The 21,648-nt window shown below is 33.2% G+C and overlaps 1 protein-coding gene across 1 annotated transcript; it reads left to right on the top strand.

Annotated features, from left to right (window-relative positions):
- The first annotated feature begins 16,136 nt into the window (after positions 1 to 16,136).
- On the top strand, positions 16,137 to 18,372 carry LOC109162699. Its single transcript, XM_019311384.1, has 6 exons — positions 16,137 to 16,533; positions 16,617 to 16,796; positions 16,878 to 17,408; positions 17,508 to 17,834; positions 17,955 to 18,031; positions 18,181 to 18,372. The coding sequence occupies exons 1-6, from the start codon at positions 16,137 to 16,139 to the stop codon at positions 18,370 to 18,372; spliced, it is 1,704 nt and encodes a 567-aa protein (XP_019166929.1).
- Positions 18,373 to 21,648: the final 3,276 nt, after the last annotated feature.

Here is a 21,648-nt window from a genome sequence, read left to right as displayed (position 1 = left end):
ATATTTACAAGTCTTACAGAAAAATTTAAAAACTTACAAAGATTTAAAAATTTCGAATACCCAGATTAAAATTATGAGTAGTAAGGATAAATTCACAGCTGGAAGAATTATTAAAGTACTTGATAAAGGAATACAAGTAAACAAAGAAGCTTTAGTAGAAATAAAAAGGACTTATGAAATTCTTAAAGAAATTCACAATAATTTTCAAGAAAAATATCATAAAATGAAACATGAAATTACTTCAGAAGCAAAAGATGCCAACAACACAATTATAAAGATAGAAACAGAAATAAAAGAAGTGACCCAGCAATTAAACCAAATAGCCCACGAAATAAAAAACACTGAAATAGGAATTAAAAAATTAGAAACATTAAGGTATAAAATTTTAACACATCTATTTACTTAATCTCTTACTCATTTTTATCCCTATCGCCTTCCCGCAACAAATTGGTATCCCGCAACAAATTGGTATGGTATCAGAGCCATAAAGAGATAAGTGATATTATGCATATTTACAGCGAAGAATTAAGAAAACAACGAATAATGTTGAAACAATATTATACGAAATTAAGAATATATGACGGCGCGCATTGCATTGTGTGCTCTGATGCAAAACGATGTCGTTTCACATAACTGTATAAAAAATACACATAATTCTATAAAAAACACACATAATTGTATAAACAAATACACATAATTACGTCAATTTCTACCGCGTCTCCCAAAACGATGTCATTTCGGGAGGCGTGGGGCGCACAGTACTATGTGCGGTATAATTAACGATTGGATGGTAGACTCACATTGATACCTCTAGTTTTGTGTACTTTTATTTTTTAAAAAAATTAAAGAAATTATTCTAGGCTTGTGACATTTCTAGATTTCGTCTTGGATCAATTAAGATTTTTATCACATCAAAATCTTCACAACAATATCTACATGCTTTGAAGCAGTTCCAATAGAACTAAAGAAGAAATTAGTAACGAAAGAACAATCATTATTGTGTGGACCGTGGTCTACACATGTTGTATGGACCATATTTTATATAATGTAAAATAATGTACATTCAATACAAAAATAATGTATATTAAGTATAAAAATAATGTACATTATATTTAAGAAATGTACACTCTTTTTGTACTGAGTGTACATTATATTGTATAATGTACATTCAGTATAAAAATAATGTACATTTAGTATATTAAAAATATACTTTTTGTTATGGTCCACGTAACACTGTGTGGACCATAGTCCACACAATAATTTACCATTAACAACTTCCAATTAAAGTCTATTCATAATTTTACGTTTATTAAACAGGAGTTGTACTATCCCAATGAGTCACGACAAACTTCAAATTCACACTTCGAGCATGTGAGGTTTCCAAGAAATAACTAAAAAAACATGGATAAGAACAATATATATCACTGTATTTGGTTTCCGGTCTTTATATACAATGAATCTATTTATACTAAATTACTAATACCTATAATAACTAACCTACAAAAATCTTTATACCAATATAACCAGGAGATTTTGGCTCTCTTTCTCCCGCCCAACAACTAAAGATTTTGCTTATATTTTTACCTTTGTTTTTACCTTATATCCTTGCATGTAGTCAAATGAGTGTTTTGGTTGGTTTTCGATAGCTATTTTAGTGCGCATGAGTGTTTTTGTTGGTTTTGGAATCCTATTTTATAGGATAATAATTCATTTAAAATAGGATAATAATTCATTTGATTGGTTTTGGGGATGGGTTTCGTTTCCCGATTCATGTGATAGAGGAAACATGTTATATTTGAATTACAAATCTAGGTTTTATCTACTAAGCTAATCCTCTAATCTTCTAATTTTTCTCTTTCTATAAGTATACTACTGCTGCGACTCTGCGTTATCTCCTTCAGCCGGCTACCATGTCTTGGAACTATCAGCTCTTCTTCTTTTTCACTCAGCTGTGATGATTACTTACACAGCATAAGTGATGGCTTTCAGTATAAATACACCTGTTTATACAAGCAATTTCACATTACAACCTCTCAGTATTCGTCTATTCGAATCACAAGCTCTTCTTCTTTGATGACTGGTCAGTTTGTCCTTGCTTCCCAGCTCACTCCACTGTGCAATAGGAAGGTCATTCGAGTTAGGCTGGTGCGAACATATGCTGTTATTGAAAACAGAGAAAACAAGGGGATTAACAGTCTGGAATGCGTTTTCCATGATGTAGAGGTGTAGTATTTTCGATTTTATTAACGTAAAATTTTTTTATATTTACTTATGTTCACTAATTTCCAGTTTAATACCTTTGAATGTGTTCATCTAGGGTGTGTTTGTTCATTGTACTATACCTAAGGATCAAGTGCAAAAAATGGACCAAATTCAAAGAAGGTTGTGTTTATGGGATAAAGAACTTCCTTTGCATTACTAACTACTTGAAGTTCAAGACAAGTAATCATCTTTACATGCTTAAATTTAAGCATGATACTATGGTTAAGGAGTACAAGAAAGTCAGTTTTCCTAACAAGATTTTTCGTTTAAAATCGATATCTTCCTTGGTTAGGAAGGAAGATATTGATGAGAAGATGCTCTTAGGTATATTCTTATCCTTAAATACAGCCTCTTTTACTTTTAAATCTATCCTTATTTAATACCTAACTGTTTCTATTTGTTTTTTTCTAGATGTGATTGGAAGGGTCACTGAAATCTATTCTCCAGCGGAGAGGGTTGTAGCAGGACAGAGAGCTAGGCTTATTGATTTTGTTCTGGAAGATATCAAGTGAGTGTACATGTTTATATTACATTTCTGTTTTTTTTTTTTTAAAAGTTTTAATGGAATGACTTCAGTAAACTGTTCTTTTTAAAATAAACTTTTCTTTTATTTCTTTTAGTCAAGATCAGATTCAATGTACTCTTTGGCGCGATCATGTGAACAGTTTGCAACCTATTTATAGCTCAACAGTCACTGAAGAACCAGTGATTGTTTTGCTAGAGTTCTGTAGGGCAAATATCTTTGATATTATGTGTTCTCTTATTCTTCTACTCCATTGCTTCAAGTTTTATTAATTTATTCTTTTATCTTTTAGTGGCATTATCCTGAAATTGCATATTCTTTATTTGTAGATGGAGATGTGCACATTGTTAGACTAAAATATCACATGCATCACTATAATATGTGATAATAGGATCGACTAACCTCCAACCATAGTTCTTGATACGGTTGAGCGATCCGGACTGCTGCAGAGATAACGAGTATTTTGTCTCTCACTTTACTCAGCTCTCTCTAGATGGTGTATGAGGTATGTAGTGTGAGCAGTGAGAGGACTAGTGACCTTATATAACCACTGGCCATCATTGTGGTTGATTGTCTTTAGGTCTCCTAAACCCTAACTAGACTCCTAATCATAATGGTAGTCTAGCTATTAGGTTATTAGTGTTGCACCACATATCAAATACTGAATATTATCATAACTTATCCTAATGTTATAATAATAGTAACGGATAAACGTTACATTCTCCCACTTGGTGCAAGCACTACCACTCAATAACAGAAAAACACCAACCATAATGATATGTTCTCATTTGCGCGAGTAGTATCCATTATGACCAAATGCAAACTGCCATTGAGCACTTAATTAGGAAACAAAACCCAACGAAATAAACCTTATGTTTATTCCAAGTCCCTGAAGTACATTTTCTCATCAATATGAAGGTGTACACACTTAATTGAGAAAATGTCTGAATGCCAAAGAATTTTATTGAAACTGAATGTATATACAAATCACAAAGTGGATGAAAGTCTCATTTTCTGAACCAGATCCTTGAATTTAATTGAAGGCATGCATTTAGTCAAGGGATCTGCTAACACCAACTCAGTATGAATGTGTTCAAAGAATACAACTTTATTTTTGACACGCTCCCTAATTGCTAAGAACTTGATGTCGATGTGCTTAATTCGACTCCCACTTTTGTGGTCTTAGCTAGGAAGACTATAGCTGAGTTGTCACAGTAGACTTTCAATGGCTTAGATATAGAATCCATAATTCTAAGCCAGAGATAAAATTCTTTAGCCAAACACCCTATGAAGTTGCCTCGAAACTGGAAACAAACTCGGATTCCATGGTAGAAGTAGCTATTAAGGACTGTTTAACACTTCTCCATGAGATAGCCCCACTGGCCATAATAAAGACGCACCCTGAAGTTGATTTCGAGAATCAACACAGCCAGCGAAGTCCGCGTCTGAATAACCGACAACATCTAAATTGTCCGTCTGCCTAAACCCAAGCTTGTAACCTTTGGTTCATCTTGGATACCTTAGAACCCTCTTTACAGCTCTCCAATAGTCTAACCCCAAATTGTGTTGGTAACTCCTAAGCATTCCAACCGCAAGAGCAATGTTCGGCCTTGTACAGACTTGAATATATCCAAGACATCCAACAAGGGATGTTCTCCATGGATTCTTTCTCCAAGTCATTTTCCGGACATTGGTCCAAACTGAATTTATCCCCCTTAGATATGGGAGCCGCGTTCAGTGAACAATTTTGCATATGAAATCTCTCTAAAACTTTGTTTATATAGGTTTCTTGAGATAAACCCAGTATACCCCGGGACCTATCTCTCTGAATTTTAATGCCAATAAAATAAGAGGCATCACCCATATCCTTCATATCAAAGTTCTTAGAAAGAAATTGTTTCACATCACGAAGCATCCCCTTATCATTGGTGGCAAGTAAGATGTCATCCACATATAAAACAAGAAAGCAAATTTTACTCCCACTCACCTTCTGGTATATATAGTTATCTGAGGGATTTTCAACAAAACCAAATGAAGAAATTACCCCATCGAATTTGATATACCATTGACGGGAGGCTTGTTTTAAACCGTATATGGATTTCTTAAGCTTACATACTAAATGCTCACCACCCCTAGAAGAGAAACCTTTAGGTTGTTTCATATAAACCTTCTCTTCTAGATCACCATTTAGGAAAGCGGTTTTCACAACCATTTGTTGCAACTCAAGATTGAAATGTCCAACTAATGCCAGAATGATCCGAAGTGAATCTTTCTTTGATAAAGGAGAAAAGGTCTCCTTGTAATCGATTCCTTCTTTTTGAGTAAATCCCTTGGCAACAAGCCGGGCCTTGTATCTCTCAATGTTGCCTAATGAGTTTCTTTTAGTCTTAAAAACCCATTTACAGCCAATGGCCTTGGCCCCATTAGGCAACTCAACAAGATCCCAAACTCCATTGTCCTTCATGGAATTCATTTCATCTTTCATGACTTCTAACCATAAGTCAGACTGTGCACAATTTGTGGCTCTAGAGAATGTTTCAGGATCATTTTCGGCCCCTATGTCAAATTCTTGTAGATACGAAACATAATAACTAAGAACTGCTGATTGCCTTATCCGAGTAGACCGTCTTAAGGTTGACCCCTACCGCCTTGCACAGGCTGCGGATCAACTACCTCTTTAGGAACTGGTGGCAGTTCTTGAATTGGTTCAATCTGCATCGGCTCAGAATCTTGCTGTATATCCTGAGTTGGTTCAACCATTGGTTCAAAATCTAGTTCAGGAAGTTGCTGTAAGTCCTGAACTGGTTCTTCCAAAGGCTGATCCTCAACAGTTTGTGGAACCTCAACGGTAGGTGGTATATCTGCAGGCAGAACTAAAGGAGCACTGCGGATAAGTACAACCCCACTAGATGACGTAGAAGGTCAAGAGTCAGTATCATCGAAGGAAGGAACTAAGTCCTTAAACCGATCACTCCCACTAATCAAGTCACCTTCAAGAAATTTAGCATTCTTTGATTCCACTATCCTAGTAGTATGAGATGGACAATAGAACCTATAACCCTTAGAGGACTGTGCATATCCAATAAAGAAAACACTAATCGTCCTTGGATCAAGTTTCTTCTTGTGTGGGTTATATATCCTCACCTCAGACGGACATCCCCAAACACGCATATGTTGCAAACTCGGTTTCCAACCTTTGAATAACTCAACGGTGTCTTAGGGACAGCCTTGGTTAGAACACGGTTTAATATATACGTTGCCGTCTTAAGTGCTTCATCCCACAACGACTTTGGAAGCTTAGAGTTGCTAAGCATACTCCGCACCATATCCAGAAGGGTCCGGTTTCTTCTTTCAGCTACACCATTTTGGTCCGGAGAACCAGGCATGGTGTATTGGGCAACAATCCCATGCTCTTGAAGAAACTTAGCAAAGGGACCAGGTGCTTGTCCATTCTCAGTATATCTACCATAGTATTCACCACCCCTATCAGACCTAACTATGTGTATTTTCCTGTTACATTGGTTTTCGACTTCAGCTTTAAATGATTTAAAGGCATCCAATGCTTCATGTTTATGATGAAGTAAATACACATAGGAAAATCTTGAGAAGTCATCAATAAAGGTGATGAAATATTTCTGACCAGGTATTGTCATGTCAGGACAACATATGTCAGTATGAATAATTTCCAACAACGTTGTACTCCTATTGACACCTTTCTTTGACTTGTTTGTCTGTTTACCCTTAATGCAGTCAATGCAAATCTCAAAGTCAGTGTAGTCTGGAGTAGAAAGTACTCTATCCTTTACTAACCTTTTAATACGCTCAAGGGAGATATGACCTAATCTCCGATGCCACAACATTGAGGAATTGTCGTTAATACTGCACCATTTGGTGCCGTTTTGAACATGTAAAGAATTGTAAACTGAATCATTCTTTAATTTAAGACGGAAAAGACCATTAGACAATGTACCAGTACCAACACAAGTAGAATAACGAAATAACTTGATATTATTGGTATTAAATTCAAAAGAATATCCTAAGGGTACAAGTCTAGATACTGAAACTAAGTTCCTAGAAAAACTAGGAACATAAAATGTCTTTTCTAATGTCAAAACCATTGTTCAAAACTAAATTGGAAACTTCGACTGGTGACGCAATCTTGTTTCCAGAGAAGATGCTACACTCAGTTCCCGTTGGCTGTCTCAATTTTGTCAAATCCTGCAAAGAGTTTGCAATGTGAATTGTTGAACCAGAGTCAACCCACCAAGAATTAATATTAACTTCTGACATATTAGATTCGAAACAAACAAAAGAAGATGGAACATACCCAAGCTTAGCCACAAGACTTTGTTCCTCCATTGCACACATGGTTATCAACTCATTGATAGACCAGTCCACTTTATGTGTGATGTAGGAAATCTTAAAAGGATTGTACTCTTGAGGAAGGGTATCAAGTGCAAAAGGCACCAAATAATCATCTGGTACAATGATTTCCAACTTCTTTAATTGAGCCGCAATATCCCTGAGTTGCATAATGTGTTCACGTGTTCCCTTGACAGTGGAAAGACGCAAATTTCTCATCTTCATGATTAGAGTCATTGCCAAAACTTTCTTTGATATAATGAAGTTATCATCGATAGCTTTGAGCAAGGGCTTAGCTTTCCTAATGTCCTCAAAGCAAAAACGAATTTTTCTGGAAATTCGTGACTTAATAAAGAGCACACATAATCCATTGGATTTCTCCCATTGTGCGCGAAGCTGCTTGGCTTCGCCAGTGCTTTCTTCAGTAACCTCAGGGGGTTCCTCATTGAGAACAGCGTAATCCAACTCTAATAATCTTAATTGCAAGAGAATAGCATCTTTTCACTCTTTGTGGTTATCTTCATTAAGGATTGGAACATTAATTTGTGTTTGGGTGACAGGATGAGTTGCTGTAAAGAATAATAATTAATGCTTGGTTAGAATTTTCGAGACACAAAAAATTAGAGAGAGATACTGAAGTACATAATATTACCAATGTAAAATTATGCAAAAAAAAAAAATTCGGATGCCATAAAAATTGCCTGTGGGCTAAATTTTTACGCATAATGAATTTACCAAATGGGAATGGTGGAAACGGAATGGGCGCGATTTGATTTTTTTTTTCCACCCTTAATGAAAAAACTACCAAAACTATATGCCGATACATAATCCCTGTGAGCAAATTATGATCATAGTATGGTATTTCATCCTAATTAACCCTACAAATATAACAAAATTGTCTGTGGGCTAAATTTTGCCATATCACGCAGAGTTAACTACAATATTCTTGCCTTTAACTTTATGTGAGTAAAACTTAATATGTAATTTTGGGAAATTAAAGATGCTGTGGCTACTCTTTAATTAACCAAAGAACATAATCACATTGGCAAGAAAGCCTAATAAACAAACAGATTAAACCAAAATATTATAGACAGTCCTTAGGTATACTCCCAGGAAAGTTGGTTGAGACAAAGCTCGGTTAAAAACCAACTCCTTAGACAGTGTAGCGTCGCAAGGGGACTAGTAGCAACAAGGCTTTTAAGCCAGGGCCATAGAACTAGTATTCCTCCCCAAGAAACTTCCCTAATTCATGTGTTCTCATTTTTGAAGTAAAATCGTTTGAGAGATCTAAAGAGTAGTTTCACCTATAGATAAGGCTTTGAATAGGGTAAACTACGAAGAATTGTTTATGTACTTTAGAAACTTTATAAAACACGAGTGGAGTAATAACTGAAGATTGAGTAATAATATGCATAATCTAATCTAAAAGGCACTAATTCACCTAAAGGTACTAAATCATGCAAAGCATATAATTCAGACCTAAAAGGCTCTAAATTTTTCTTAATGAACATGCTTTTCTACAGGCATAATTATAACAGTCAAATAATTATTGCAATAAGGAGATAAATAGCATGCTCAGATTATGCATATTACTCACAAAATACTCCACAATTAAATTGCAACACTTAATACAATTTAAACTGAAAAACATTATTAAATTAAAATTCAACTGAAAAATTAAAAACTGAATAATTATTCAAAGTTGAATAATAATTTAACAATAGACTTAATAAAAAAAAATTCAATTGGATAATTTAATTATAAGAAGTCCAAATATGATGAAGATGTTAATCTGAATGAATTGATGTAGTCCAAATATCAATTCAGGTTTGACCCAAAACCATAACAGGCCCAGATTTAACAAAAAAAGAATTTTTTTTTTTTTATTATGATGAGCCCAAGTCTGGCCCAATTGGGCCAGACCTGGCCCATTAAGCTCAATTACCATCCATCTTCATTCATCTTCTTCGTGAAAACAAGAGTAGCAACGCAGACAGGAGACCAGCGACGCTCAGCCGGAGAACAGCAGCCATGGACCAGCAGGAGGAGAAGACAGCAGCATCGTCGCCGGGGAATCCCAGCTCCGCCGCTGCCATCGAAGCAACGCCACGCCACCGCCCGCAGCCGTGATACGAACCAGCCGCACCCTTTGCGTCACCGTCGCCCTGCCTACTGCACCAGAATGCCATTGTTGAAGGTAGCTGAAGGGAGAACGACTTTGATCTAAATCAGTCGTCTCCTCCAACAACAACGGCCACCGGCGACCGGAATTCCAAGAAAAAAACCGGCGAAGCAGAGGAAAATTATCCAATTTGATTTTTTTTTTAATTTCTTAATGCGGAAAATAAACTTAATATTCCAACAGCCCAGACCATATAATTGCAAACTCAAGAATATTCACATAATCTCAATTATATAACAAAGTATATAAAATATGCAAATATTTAAGCAATTAAAAAAAAAACTAGGCAGAGATTATTTATGGCGACTGATACCAACTGTTAGACTAAAATATCACATGCATCACTATAATATGTGATAATAGGATCGACTAACCTCCAGCCATAGTTCTTGATACGGTTGAGCGATCCGGACTGCTGCAGAGATAACGAGTATTTTGTCTCTCACTTTACTCAGCTCTCTCTAGATGGTGTATGAGGTATGTAGTGTGAGCAGTGAGAGGACTAGTGACCTTATATAACCACTGGCCATCATTGTGGTTGATTGTCTTTAGGTCTCCTAAACCCTAACTAGACTCCTAATCATAATGGTAGTCTAGCTATTAGGTTATTAGTGTTGCACTACATATCAAATACTGAATATTATCATAACTTATCCTAATGTTATAATAATAGTAACGGATAAACGTTACACACATATCAACTTCATTTAATGCAACAAAAATTTGGATCAATCAGAAAATGCCAGATTTTGAGGAGTTTAAGAAAAGGTTAAGGTATAAATCCTACATTCTGTTTCTATTTTTAAATTCCACAGTTCTTAATTGAATCTGTTTACTTTTATTCCTTCTATTCCAATCTGTCATCTGACAGAACATCTTTAAGAAAGTTGGACTCAAGCTCTAAACTACCTGGATTTAGGCCAAATCATAACACTCTGAGTGATGATATTGTCGTAACTTCTCTAAGTGAGATTTACAACAGGAAGGAGGTAATAAATTATTTTTTCTTTTCTTTTTCTTTTCCAGATTGGCTTACTAACTTCTTTTTTGCCATTACACAGCTCTGTGAGTATTGGGTGGCTGTTAGGATTATAGATGTTGACAGTTCAGATGGTTGGTATTACATGTCCTGTAAGGGAACTAACTGTGGCAAAAAGCTAATTCCAAGAGAAGGTATGATGTACTGCTCTAAATGTGGCCGTAGCTGGCATGAGGGGGCTGTCAAGTATAAGGTGGTTGTTCGTGTAATGGACAGTACATGTGAAACACCTATGCTCATTTGGGATAAGGAATGCTATGATTTGGTTGGTGTTTCAGCTTCATCCGTAATAGAGAAGTACGCTGAGGTGAGAATGGTTTTTCTAATCTAATTTGGGATTGGGAATGCTATAGATGTTCCTATGTTTATTTCCTAATAAAAATTATATTTTTTTTATACAGAATGCAAAAGGTTGGATCCCACCTGAGTTGCAGTCTATTTGTGGGATGCCTATACTATTTAGGATTTCTATGAAGAAAGATCAAGTGGACAGTATGAGCTCTGCATTTGGGGTGTTAGGGTTCTGTAGACAAGCTGACATTGTTTCAAAACACTGTGGGATTATAAACTGTGATGTAGATGCAACAGAACAAACTCATGAGGTTTAACTATTTTCCTATTTAGACTGTGTTCTTCTTTATAAAATTGAATAACACTATGTGTATTATTCAATTTTTTTCAGGATTCATTTGGCCTGGATGACTTTGGTGATTTTGAAATGGTTAAATTTGATGAGGGGGGTTCTTCTGGAAATGTTGAAAGAACACTGAAGAGGTCTCTAATGGATGGATTCAATCAGTTTGATGACTCTAAGAGACTTAAGACTTTGGTGATTAAGTTGGAAAAAAATGTAATGCGATTGCTGTTTTTATTTAGCACACTGAAGAGGTCTCTAATGGATGAATTCAATCAGCCTTACTACTCTAATAGACTTAATACTTCAGTCTATAAGTTGGAAAAAATGTAATGCTTTTGCGATTTTTATGCTATGTTTTGTAATGTTTCCCTAATGGGGTCAGCCTATGTACTACTTTTCAATTCTGTCTTATGTTTTGGGACTCTATGGACAATATGAATATTATGTCTACTTATTTTTGTTTGGTATTTCTATGCTCAAGTTTATTTTATTTATGTTTCCAGTTTAAATAGTACTAACTAATGAGGTGGTTTTAGTTGTACATACCTTTTCATGTTATGATGCTTTAGGACTTCTATCTTCATTTGATGATTTTATCTGGAATGAGATAATTAAATACATATTAATGAAGTTATAACATCTATAAGTAAATGTAAAATCTTTTGGATTATTTGAAAATAAACTTACTTATTGAATCTTGCCTACTATTTGATGCCAACTGTTTTGTTATATTCAGATCCAGATCCAGGTCTCTTTGTATCTGAAAACAACTGCAAAGATGAACTATCAATGTCTGGCTACTTATAAAAAAAATGTTGTCTATCTGTGTACTAAATTACAACTTATCAAGTAAAAATATAAGTACTTAATAAGTTAAGTTGGCATGAACTTATCAAATAAGAATACAAATTAAATTTACTCAATTAGTAAACAGATTTCAGTAAGAATATGACAAAAGGTTACAGATCTAAGCAGGTTCTAGGTTAGTTTTTTAATACACTAATAACCATGAGTTACAGATCTACTAAGCTGGAGTGATGAAATTCTAACTTAGTGTTGTATTAAAAGTATCTGTGGAACCTTTAATCCTATTTATTTAACCAAACTTAGTACATGTGTTATACATTCAAACTCAATAATTTATGTAAAAAAAGTTTTAAGCTATAAGTAAAAAGAAAAAAAAAAAACTTATTTTAGGGTGAAAGAATAGGACTAGGTTAGAATGATAGTATGAAAGCGTTTAGGTAGGGATTTCCAGTTGAAACCAAATAGTTTGACAATAGGGATTATATAATTTTTAGGCTCATTTACCCCAAAAAAATTGCTTTGATCAATGTTATCAATGAAGTAAAATTTTGAAATTAAAAACTAACAACTAATTAACCATTATGGAGAAATCCAAATCAGATACGACTGCACTTTGGATTCGTAATAAAAATCAATGAGTTTATATATGAACAAAGGTATAATGTATGGCAGATGAAATACGATACTCAATTTATGTCATGAGTTTGACATGTGATATTATTAATCTGTAAACTCATTTAAAAATGATAAATGCAGAAAACCATGTATGAAGGTCAAGCCAAAATTTGATCTTATAAACTAATAAACAATTAAACAATATGAGGAAAATAAAATCAAGTATCAGTGCACTGTTACATTCCCAATAAAAATGAAATTCAAATCTAACAAAAGGCTATAAAATAGTAATCATTTACAAGTATTCATCAGTGTTGTGCTAGGGTAATCAAATGCTATTGCCACTATAAATAAAGATCCAACACTTGGAAGATACTTTCAAACTGCAGGTTCTCTGTAACTGTTCATGCAAAGCATCAGCTTAAACAAACATGAGAAAGTTAGAAAAATCTACTACGATTGTTTGCAAGAGAAAGTATGGGATTTCAAACAAAGGTATGAAAGCATTTTATATTACACTATACTTCATAAATACAAGTTTCATATAAATACTCAAAATCGCATCAATTAATGCCTAAACAAGTAAAGGAATTAATAATTATATAGCTAAAGGAAAAAAAAATAGTCCAAAAATTGTACTAGATGCAAATTAGACTTATCTGTTGAGGATGTGTTGTTTCGTTCTGTTTTCCAAGAGTACTGCCAACTTGGTTTTCTTCACTCACATAATTTTTTCTTCTCAGGCTTAGTTGCGTTTATCAACAATAAATCATGTAGGGTTCATATCATTAATATATAAGAAATGAATCAACACTTAGTCAAAGATTTTTGTAACAATAATTTATAAAACAGAAGAAAAAATATATATGAGAAGTATAAAAAAATTAAAATAAACTTATCTTTTTCGTAGATGTTCTCTGCATATATTTTTTTTGGAATTTTTAGGCTTCGATACTGTTGATTAATGTGTATTTGTTCCTTTTTGGGCTTAGCTACGTACATCTGCATATATAGAAATTAGGGTTTCAAAAGTATATAAATAAATTAATAGATTTTAGAGCAAATAGCAATTAAAACTTACTGCATGTGGGAAAATTGTTTCTTAAAAGATCCGGTCCAGTTTAAGCTTCAAAAGTAGACGATTTGCTTGAACTTCTTCCAATTTATGGTTTCGATTTTCGGATTAATTCATCTAGGACGAGAGGTTTTCATGGTTTAGAGGATGAAGCTTGAAGGATTGAAGAGAATAGAGGTAGTTGGCTTCTATTTTCGTGAATGATTAAGGTTCGTGAATAGCGAATGGTACTGGTCTCGCGAAGGAGACGGTGAATCGCGAAGGAGAGGACAGAGCGAGGCAGAGGGAGGTAGAGTGAGAGGGAGTTCTGGAGTTATGTTTTGGGTTGGGTAAGAAGGGTTAGATATGTGGGCTTTGGGTAGGTTTTGGGTTGGGTAGGTTAGATGGGTTTCACCCCATTGTTGTTGTTATGATTAATAGTATTGCATTATTATTATTCATTATTCATTATTAATTATTAATATTATTATTCATAATATTGTTATTGTTAATGGAATTATTCCTGAATTTTTATTTTTTTTTTGTTATTCTTATGTTGTAATGTGTGAATTCTTTTTATTCTTTTGTTAATATATTTATTAAATAGGTGATTTTTTTTTATTGAGTTGTCTTCAATATATTTGTATTTATAAATTGTTCATCTCGAAATTTGCAATGACTTTATCATAATAATATATTTTAAAGCATTTTGACACTTTTTCCCCTTTTGTCCAATTAAATATTACGTTAAATAATGTTACAAGTAAGGATTTTGTCTATTTGATATAATGAATTCGAAAATATTTTTAAAATTTTCATTTTGGGAATCAATAAATTATTAACAATTTCATCTTGAATTTTTCTTAGAGAATGTCGATAGTTTAACTCCTGAGCAATTCACAACGCGAAGGATCGATCGGATTGGGATTCAGGCACATAAATCATGCTTTCTGGGGGTGTTTGAAAGTTCTCTTTATACGACTTTGAGTGTATTAACAAATTGTAAGTGCTACACTAATTTTATCACATTTTAAATTAAATGTTGTCTTTTTAAATTTTTTAAAATGTATTTCTTTAATGTAGGCAATCAAATCAATACTACAATATCTTCTAATGTTGAATGTTTGAATAGGCTAATTGGGAGTACTAGCACCGAAGCGGGTAATTTATTTTTTTCTTTAAAAATTTTATATTAAATGTTAGGTAAATTTATATTGTGACTTGATTTGTTTGGTGTGTAATCATACAGTCGACATTGCTGATAATTCTAAAATCGTATTGAATATTGTTTGTGGTTCAAGCCGAAGGAAAAAAAAATTTTAACTGATGCATGTATTTTTTGCATTTTTTTCCTAATTCTACATTATAATATAGTGCTTTATTTTATTCTTATAGTAATAGATTAAACTATCAATAGGACCATCAATTGTATGTAAACAACCTGTCCAAATTAAGCGAAAAGCTATTGTAGGACCATCAATTGGATACAAATTGTTAAAGCTATTGTATACCTTTGGTAGCTTAAAGTTCTAAAAAAGTTCATGTATTTATATAAGTACATTTTTTGTGAACATTTTTTTTTTTTTGTAGGCGTGTATTTAGACAATGGCGATCCGACTTTTAAGTGTCAACATTGTGATGCATTGTTTTGGTATGATGAGAGATTAAAGAGTGTAAAGGTGAATAGTTTGCCTAAATATTCTATATGTTGTGGTAACGGAAAAATTAAGTTGGCACCTATCATTCCTCCGCCGAAAATGATATCTGATTTGTTTTTTAGTGGCGATCGTAGAAGTAAAAATTTATTGCAGAATATACGATCTTACAATAATATGTTCAGTTTTACATCAATGGGTGATCGAATTGATAAACAAATAAATTCTAGATCATCTCCGCCAATCTTTCGCTTGCACGGTCAAAATTTTCATTTGATGGGGAGTTTATTACCCATTGAAGGTAATTCAGCCAAATTCGCACATCTATACATTCATGACTCTGAAAATGAAGTTATGAATAGAATTAGTGCTATCAGGTATGTATACTAATTGTTTCCTATGTTTTTATAATATATTTGTTTAATCAACTTTTAAAATTCATTTTACTTTGTAAATTTTATAATTTTGAAGGAATGAAAGTGATGTACAAGATTTACACCCTCAAAATGTTGCTGATATCCAAGCTGTTTTAGATGATTGCAATGTTTTGGTTAAATCATTTCGAATGGTGAAAGAAGCAATCCAGTCAAATCCAAGAGTAGAAGTTAAAATGAAGTTGATTGGGAAGCGTAGCACAGATGCCCGTACATATAATTTGCCCACAATTTCTGAAGTTGCTGCACTTATTGTTGGGGACTTGGATGCGCATCTCGGTGAGCGAGATATATTAGTGGAAACAAAGTCTGGATTGTTGAAGAGGATTAGTGAACTCAATCCAGCTTATCTTCCACGACAGTATCCATTGTTGTTTCCATATGGTGAAGATGGTTTTAGGGAGGATATTGGCTTCAACATTGTTCGAGTAGTTGAAAATGGATCTAGACACTGTATTTCACCTCGCGAGTATCTTGCTTTTCGTATTCATGAGCGTTCATAAGAAGTTTCAACAATTTTATATGCTCGGAGATTATTTCAACAATTTCTGGTCGATGGTTACACCATGGTAGAAGCTGGTCGATTATTGTATATTCGCACCAATCAAATATCTTTAAGGTGTGGAGCTTATCAGGGATTGTCTGATGCATTAACACGAGGTGATGTTGATCCCGGTCATCATGGTAAACGAGTTATTCTTCATTCTAGCTTTACTGGTGAGGCTAGGTATATGATTCAGAACTATCAAGATGCCTTGGCGATTTGTGGATGGATTGATTATCCTAATTTATTTATTACATTTACATGTAATCCAAAGTGGCCTGAAATAGAGAGGTATTTGGGAGAGCGACATTTGAGTGCTATTGATCGACCTGATATCATATGTCGCTTATTTAAAATGAAATTGGATGTGTTGATTAGGGAGATCCGTTCTGGATTAGTTTTTGGTAATGTAACTGCAGGTACGTATTTTACTTTTTCTACATATACATGAGAATCATTCTTATCTTATTTTTAATTTGTGTTTTAATACTTCTTTATGTAGTTATTTATACTGTTGAGTTCCAAAAAAGAGGACTTCCGCATGCCCATATATTGATATTTCTGGGCCAAGAAGATGGTCAAGCTTTATGTCAAAATATTGATACTATCATTTCAGCTGAAATTCCAAATAAGGAAGTAGATAGTGAGTATTATAAGGTTGTTGAGGAGTTTATGATTCAAGGTCATTGTGGTCATCTTAGGAAGAATTCTCCGTGTATGGTCAATGGTCGTTGTTCTAAACATTTTCCATAGAAGTTTGTAGACTCTTCAAATTTTGATCAAAATGGTTATCCCATTTATAGACGAAGAGATGATGGAAGGTTTGTTACGAAAAATGGAATTGAGCTGGATAACAGATTTGTTGTGCCACATAACAAATATTTGTTGCTTAAATATAGAGCACATATCAATATTGAGTTGTGTAACCAGTCCCGTTCTATCAAGTACTTATTTAAGTATGTCAACAAGAGGCATGATCGAGTTACAACTCATTTTTACAAAAGTTCCGATGATTTAGAGAAAGGTCAAGTTGTAGATGAGATATCTATGTTCTATGATTTTCGTTACATATCTGATTGCGAAGGAACATGGCGTTTATTCGGATTTGACATTCAATTCACAGTTCCTGCAGTTGAGAGGTTGAGTTTTCATTTGCCTAATCAACAATTAGTTGTTTATGGCGATGATGATTATGTTGATAATATTTTGAGTCGCCCGAGTGTTGGAGAAAGTATGTTTTTAGCTTGGTTTGAAGCTAATAAAAATTTTGCAGAAGCTAAAGAGTTAACTTATGGTCAGATGCCCAACAAATTTGTTTGGAAAAAGGATGTTAGAGAGTGACATCTTAGACGTAAGGGGTTTGCTATTGGACGTGTGTTCCTTGTTCCGCCAGGTTTTGGTGAAATTTATTATCTAAGGTTTTTGTTGAACTTGGTTCGTGGTGCAACATGTTATGAAGATCTTCGTATTGTTGATGGGGTGCAGTATAGTTCGTTTCGAGATGCATGCTATGCCCGTGGTTTATTAGCAGATGACAAGGAATATGTTGATGCGATTAATGAAGCAAGTAAATGGGCATCTGCAACTTCTATGAGGAGACTATTTGTGACTATGCTTACTTCAAACGTTCTTATTCGACCAGAAGTTGTTTGGGAGGTAGTATGGATACTCTTAGCTGAAGATGCGGAGTTTAACCAACGGAAACTACTAGATAAACCAGGTTTTTTTTTATTATTATTTATATTCTTTTGTAGCTTAAATACATACATTTTATTAACATGATTGTGCTATATTGGATCGTCAGATGTAAGTATCATTTCGATTTTTTTTTTTTTTTTAGGTCTAATCCTAACAGATGAAGAAAAGGCTAACTATGCTTTGGTGGAAATTGAAAAGCTTTACGTGTATTGGGAAAAAGTATGTCTTGCTTTCCATCTATGCCTGTGCCAAATATGAGTTCCTCAGCTTCTCATGGAAATCCGTTGTTAGATGAAGAATTCTCATATGATTGTGATTCTCTTAAAGTTGAACATGATAATTTGGTAGAGAAATTGACATATGAACAGAGACATGTCTATGACACAGTTCTTAGTGATGTTGTGAATGCTGGGTGTGGTTTATTTTTTGTTTATGAGTACGGAGGAACGGGTAAAATCTTTGTTTGGAAAACATTATCAGCTGCTCTGCGTTCTGAGGGTCACATCGTCTTAAATGTCGCCTCGAGTGGTATTGCTTCTCTACTTTTGCCAGGTGGTTGAACTGCTTATTCCCGATTTGCTATACCTATTAACTGGTATCGGGTTGCTCCCCTAGATGGGAGGTGATGGGTTCGAACCTTATTGAGACAAATAGTGTGTATATGATGTAGGATATCCCCTTCCTTATAATAAAAAAAAAATAAAAAAATAACTATATATACAAGGTAATGATATACATAATTTCATTATACAAATATTTTTTAAATATCCTCTAAGTACATATAATTCATTCATTTTAGATTCTACACTAATTATACCACCCATTATTGATTTCCTTTTATACGTATCATGAAGACATGAACCAAACAAAGAAGCATGCACGGCTAATCATGTGATTTCGATACGCTATTTGGGTCACTTGTAGAGATCAGATGGAAAAGTGATAAATTCTTTTCATATACAAGAAGTACTTTAGAGAGACGAAAAAGGACAAAGCTAAGTATGCGATATTCGAACTCAAGACCTTCTATATACATATAAGAGATAAAGGTTCCCTGGCCCAAGCTACTCCAACCATTAATATAATATGCAGTAAAGATTGGTTTTTGTTATCTGCAATGGCGGTTCCCGGTTCCCAGATCCGGAAAGGATACTTAGAAGTCGAACGCGCGGTATCTCGGTGCAGCAAAGCTACATTTTCTGCTAATTAACTAACTATGCTAGCACCAAAACTATGTGGTCTAATGGTATCCTGGTTGAATTTCCATTTGGAAAGTTTTGAGTTCGTGCTTCAATGGAGGCGTTATTGACTTTGTGTGTTTTAGTAGGTTGAGAAAATATATGAACAGATACTACATTGTAATAGAGTCAGTAGAATTCAAAAAATGAATATTAAATGGCAATGACAAAGTATCAAACAATCATAACAAAGTTAAAATATAAATTACAATATATTTAATGAGAAAATATGAAACATAATCAATTAGATAAAATAATTTGAATAACAATATATTCATAAATACTTTTAAATTTTAATTTCTTTTATTTTTCTAAATTAATTCGAATACAATAAAGTATATTATAAACTTGTATACTACATTAATTAAAGGAATAAGGTTCAAATTGGCCACTGAACGTAACCTGAAAATGCAATTAGGCCACTGAACGAAAAAAAAGTACAATTAGGCCACTGAACACTCCAAAAATGTGCAATTTCACCTGATAGCAGGTTACCCTCAATTTTAGCAGGTTATCTGCTTACGTGGCAGCTGAGTTGGCATTTTTAATAAATTTTAATAAATTTTTAATAAATTTTAATAATAACTTTTTATTAAAAAAATTTTTAAAAAATAAAAACGACTTTATTTTATTTTTATTTAATTTTTTTCCAATTTTTTATAAAATTTATTATTAAAATTAATTATTAAAAATTATTTAAAAATTATTAAAAATGCCAACTAAGCTGCCACGTAAGCAGGTAACCTGCTAAAATTGATGGTAACCTGCTATCCGGTAAAATTGCATACGTTTGGAGAGTTCAATGGCCTAATTGCACATTTTTTGAGTGTTCAATGGCCTAATTGCACTTTTTTTTTCGTTCAGTGGCCTAATTGCATTTTCAGGTTACGTTCAGTGGCCAATTTGAACCTTATTCCTTAATTAAATAATTTATAAAAACTAGACTAAAAGAGCATTTTAATTTGTTAATTAAATGATTCATAAAAAGTAGACTAAAAATATTTAATTTATCTTGTGAAGAAATGAAAGAGGGAAGATAATTAAAATTGTTGCCAATAAGATTTGAACCTGTGACATAAGGTTTTTATAACATAAAATTTGGAATTCAACCAACTAAGCTACTCAAACTATTAATAATTTCAACATAAATATAGATTTTATATAATATTTCATGCTATATATGTATACATATACATACATATATATAATTATATAAAGGGGTGGGGTGGGGGGAGTGGGGCAGCTGCCCCCACTGCCGTCATACTGGGTCCGCCTCTGGTAATGACTGAAAAGGTCTCTTAACTATAGCAAAATTACTAATTTCATCCCGAGTTAACGGATGTCTAACAACAGATCGAACAAACAGAGGATCAAATTGATTAAGATTTTTAAAGTTGAGAGACTTAATTGGTCAAAAAACGTAGTCAAGTACCAAATCAGTAATTTCATTATAGTCAAGAGACCATTTCAGTAATTAACTCGATATTTAATTATAAGATAGTGGAAAAAGAATAATGGAGAATGTAGTTAATATATTTAATTAATTAATGAATTTGAAGCTAAGAAATCTTTGAATTGTAGAAAATAATGATAATATAACTAATGAAAATATATTTCTTTTTTAATTTTTTTGATAATGAATAATTTTCTCTTTTGAATAAAGGCATTATAGACATCTAATTCTAAATTAAAGAAATGCATATGTATTATTCCCTACTACTTTTTTGTTGTAGCTACTAATGTATTTAATTTAATAAAAGTAATAAAGTGGGTACTTACTTTTCATCCGCAAAAAATGGAGTCATTGATTTTTTATTTTTTTTTTCCATTTGTTGTTAGGCCAAATTGTTTTGGGAGTTTGACAATGACAATTGCTACAATTGTTGCCAATAGAGGATGATAATAAATAATTCGAAATATATGGTTACAATACATAATGATATAATAGTCAAGCACTTTGTGCTCAGATGGCACTCGGGTTGAAATTCCCACATGGGAGGTTGTGAGTTCAAGCCTCAGTAAGTCTTGTTCTAAATAATCGAAAGAAGATTAATTAAACGAAAAAAAAAAAAAAAAAAAAAAAAAAAAAAAAAAAACTTAACCTAAATTTGTTTTTTCTTAAATGCAAGAAAATGATTTTCAAGATAAGAGATACTCTTTGAATTGTATGCACATCTTTTGGGTGGGATAGCTGGCATAGAGATATACAACTAATCCATTCCCAAAGTCAAAGATCGAACTCTTGACCTTTGGTTAAAAATGGATGAGTCCCTTCCACTCAACCACACTCTCCAAGTTATTAAAAGCCTTTATTGGTGGCAAAAAAAAAAAAAAAAATCAAAAATAGATACTTTGTCGCAATTATATTCAATTAGATGTGGTATTTTTACCCAATTATGAATAAAAATTATATTAAAACCTCTAAAATTTAACAAAATAATATTAATTAAACATTTATACATTGTAACAATTATAATTTTCAACTCAAGAACAAATGTATTCTACCCTAAATTTCTTGAATTTATGCACAAATTATTTAAAAATTTAAAACATAACATTATTATTGTTATTATTATTATTTTAAAAAGCATATTGTAT

This window comes from Ipomoea nil, unplaced genomic scaffold (assembly GCF_001879475.1).
Source record: "Ipomoea nil cultivar Tokyo-kokei standard unplaced genomic scaffold, Asagao_1.1 scaffold2957, whole genome shotgun sequence".
Taxonomy (NCBI): domain Eukaryota; kingdom Viridiplantae; phylum Streptophyta; class Magnoliopsida; order Solanales; family Convolvulaceae; genus Ipomoea; species Ipomoea nil.
Note: the sequence above shows the minus strand (reverse complement) of the source record. Positions and strands in the feature narration are given on the sequence as shown.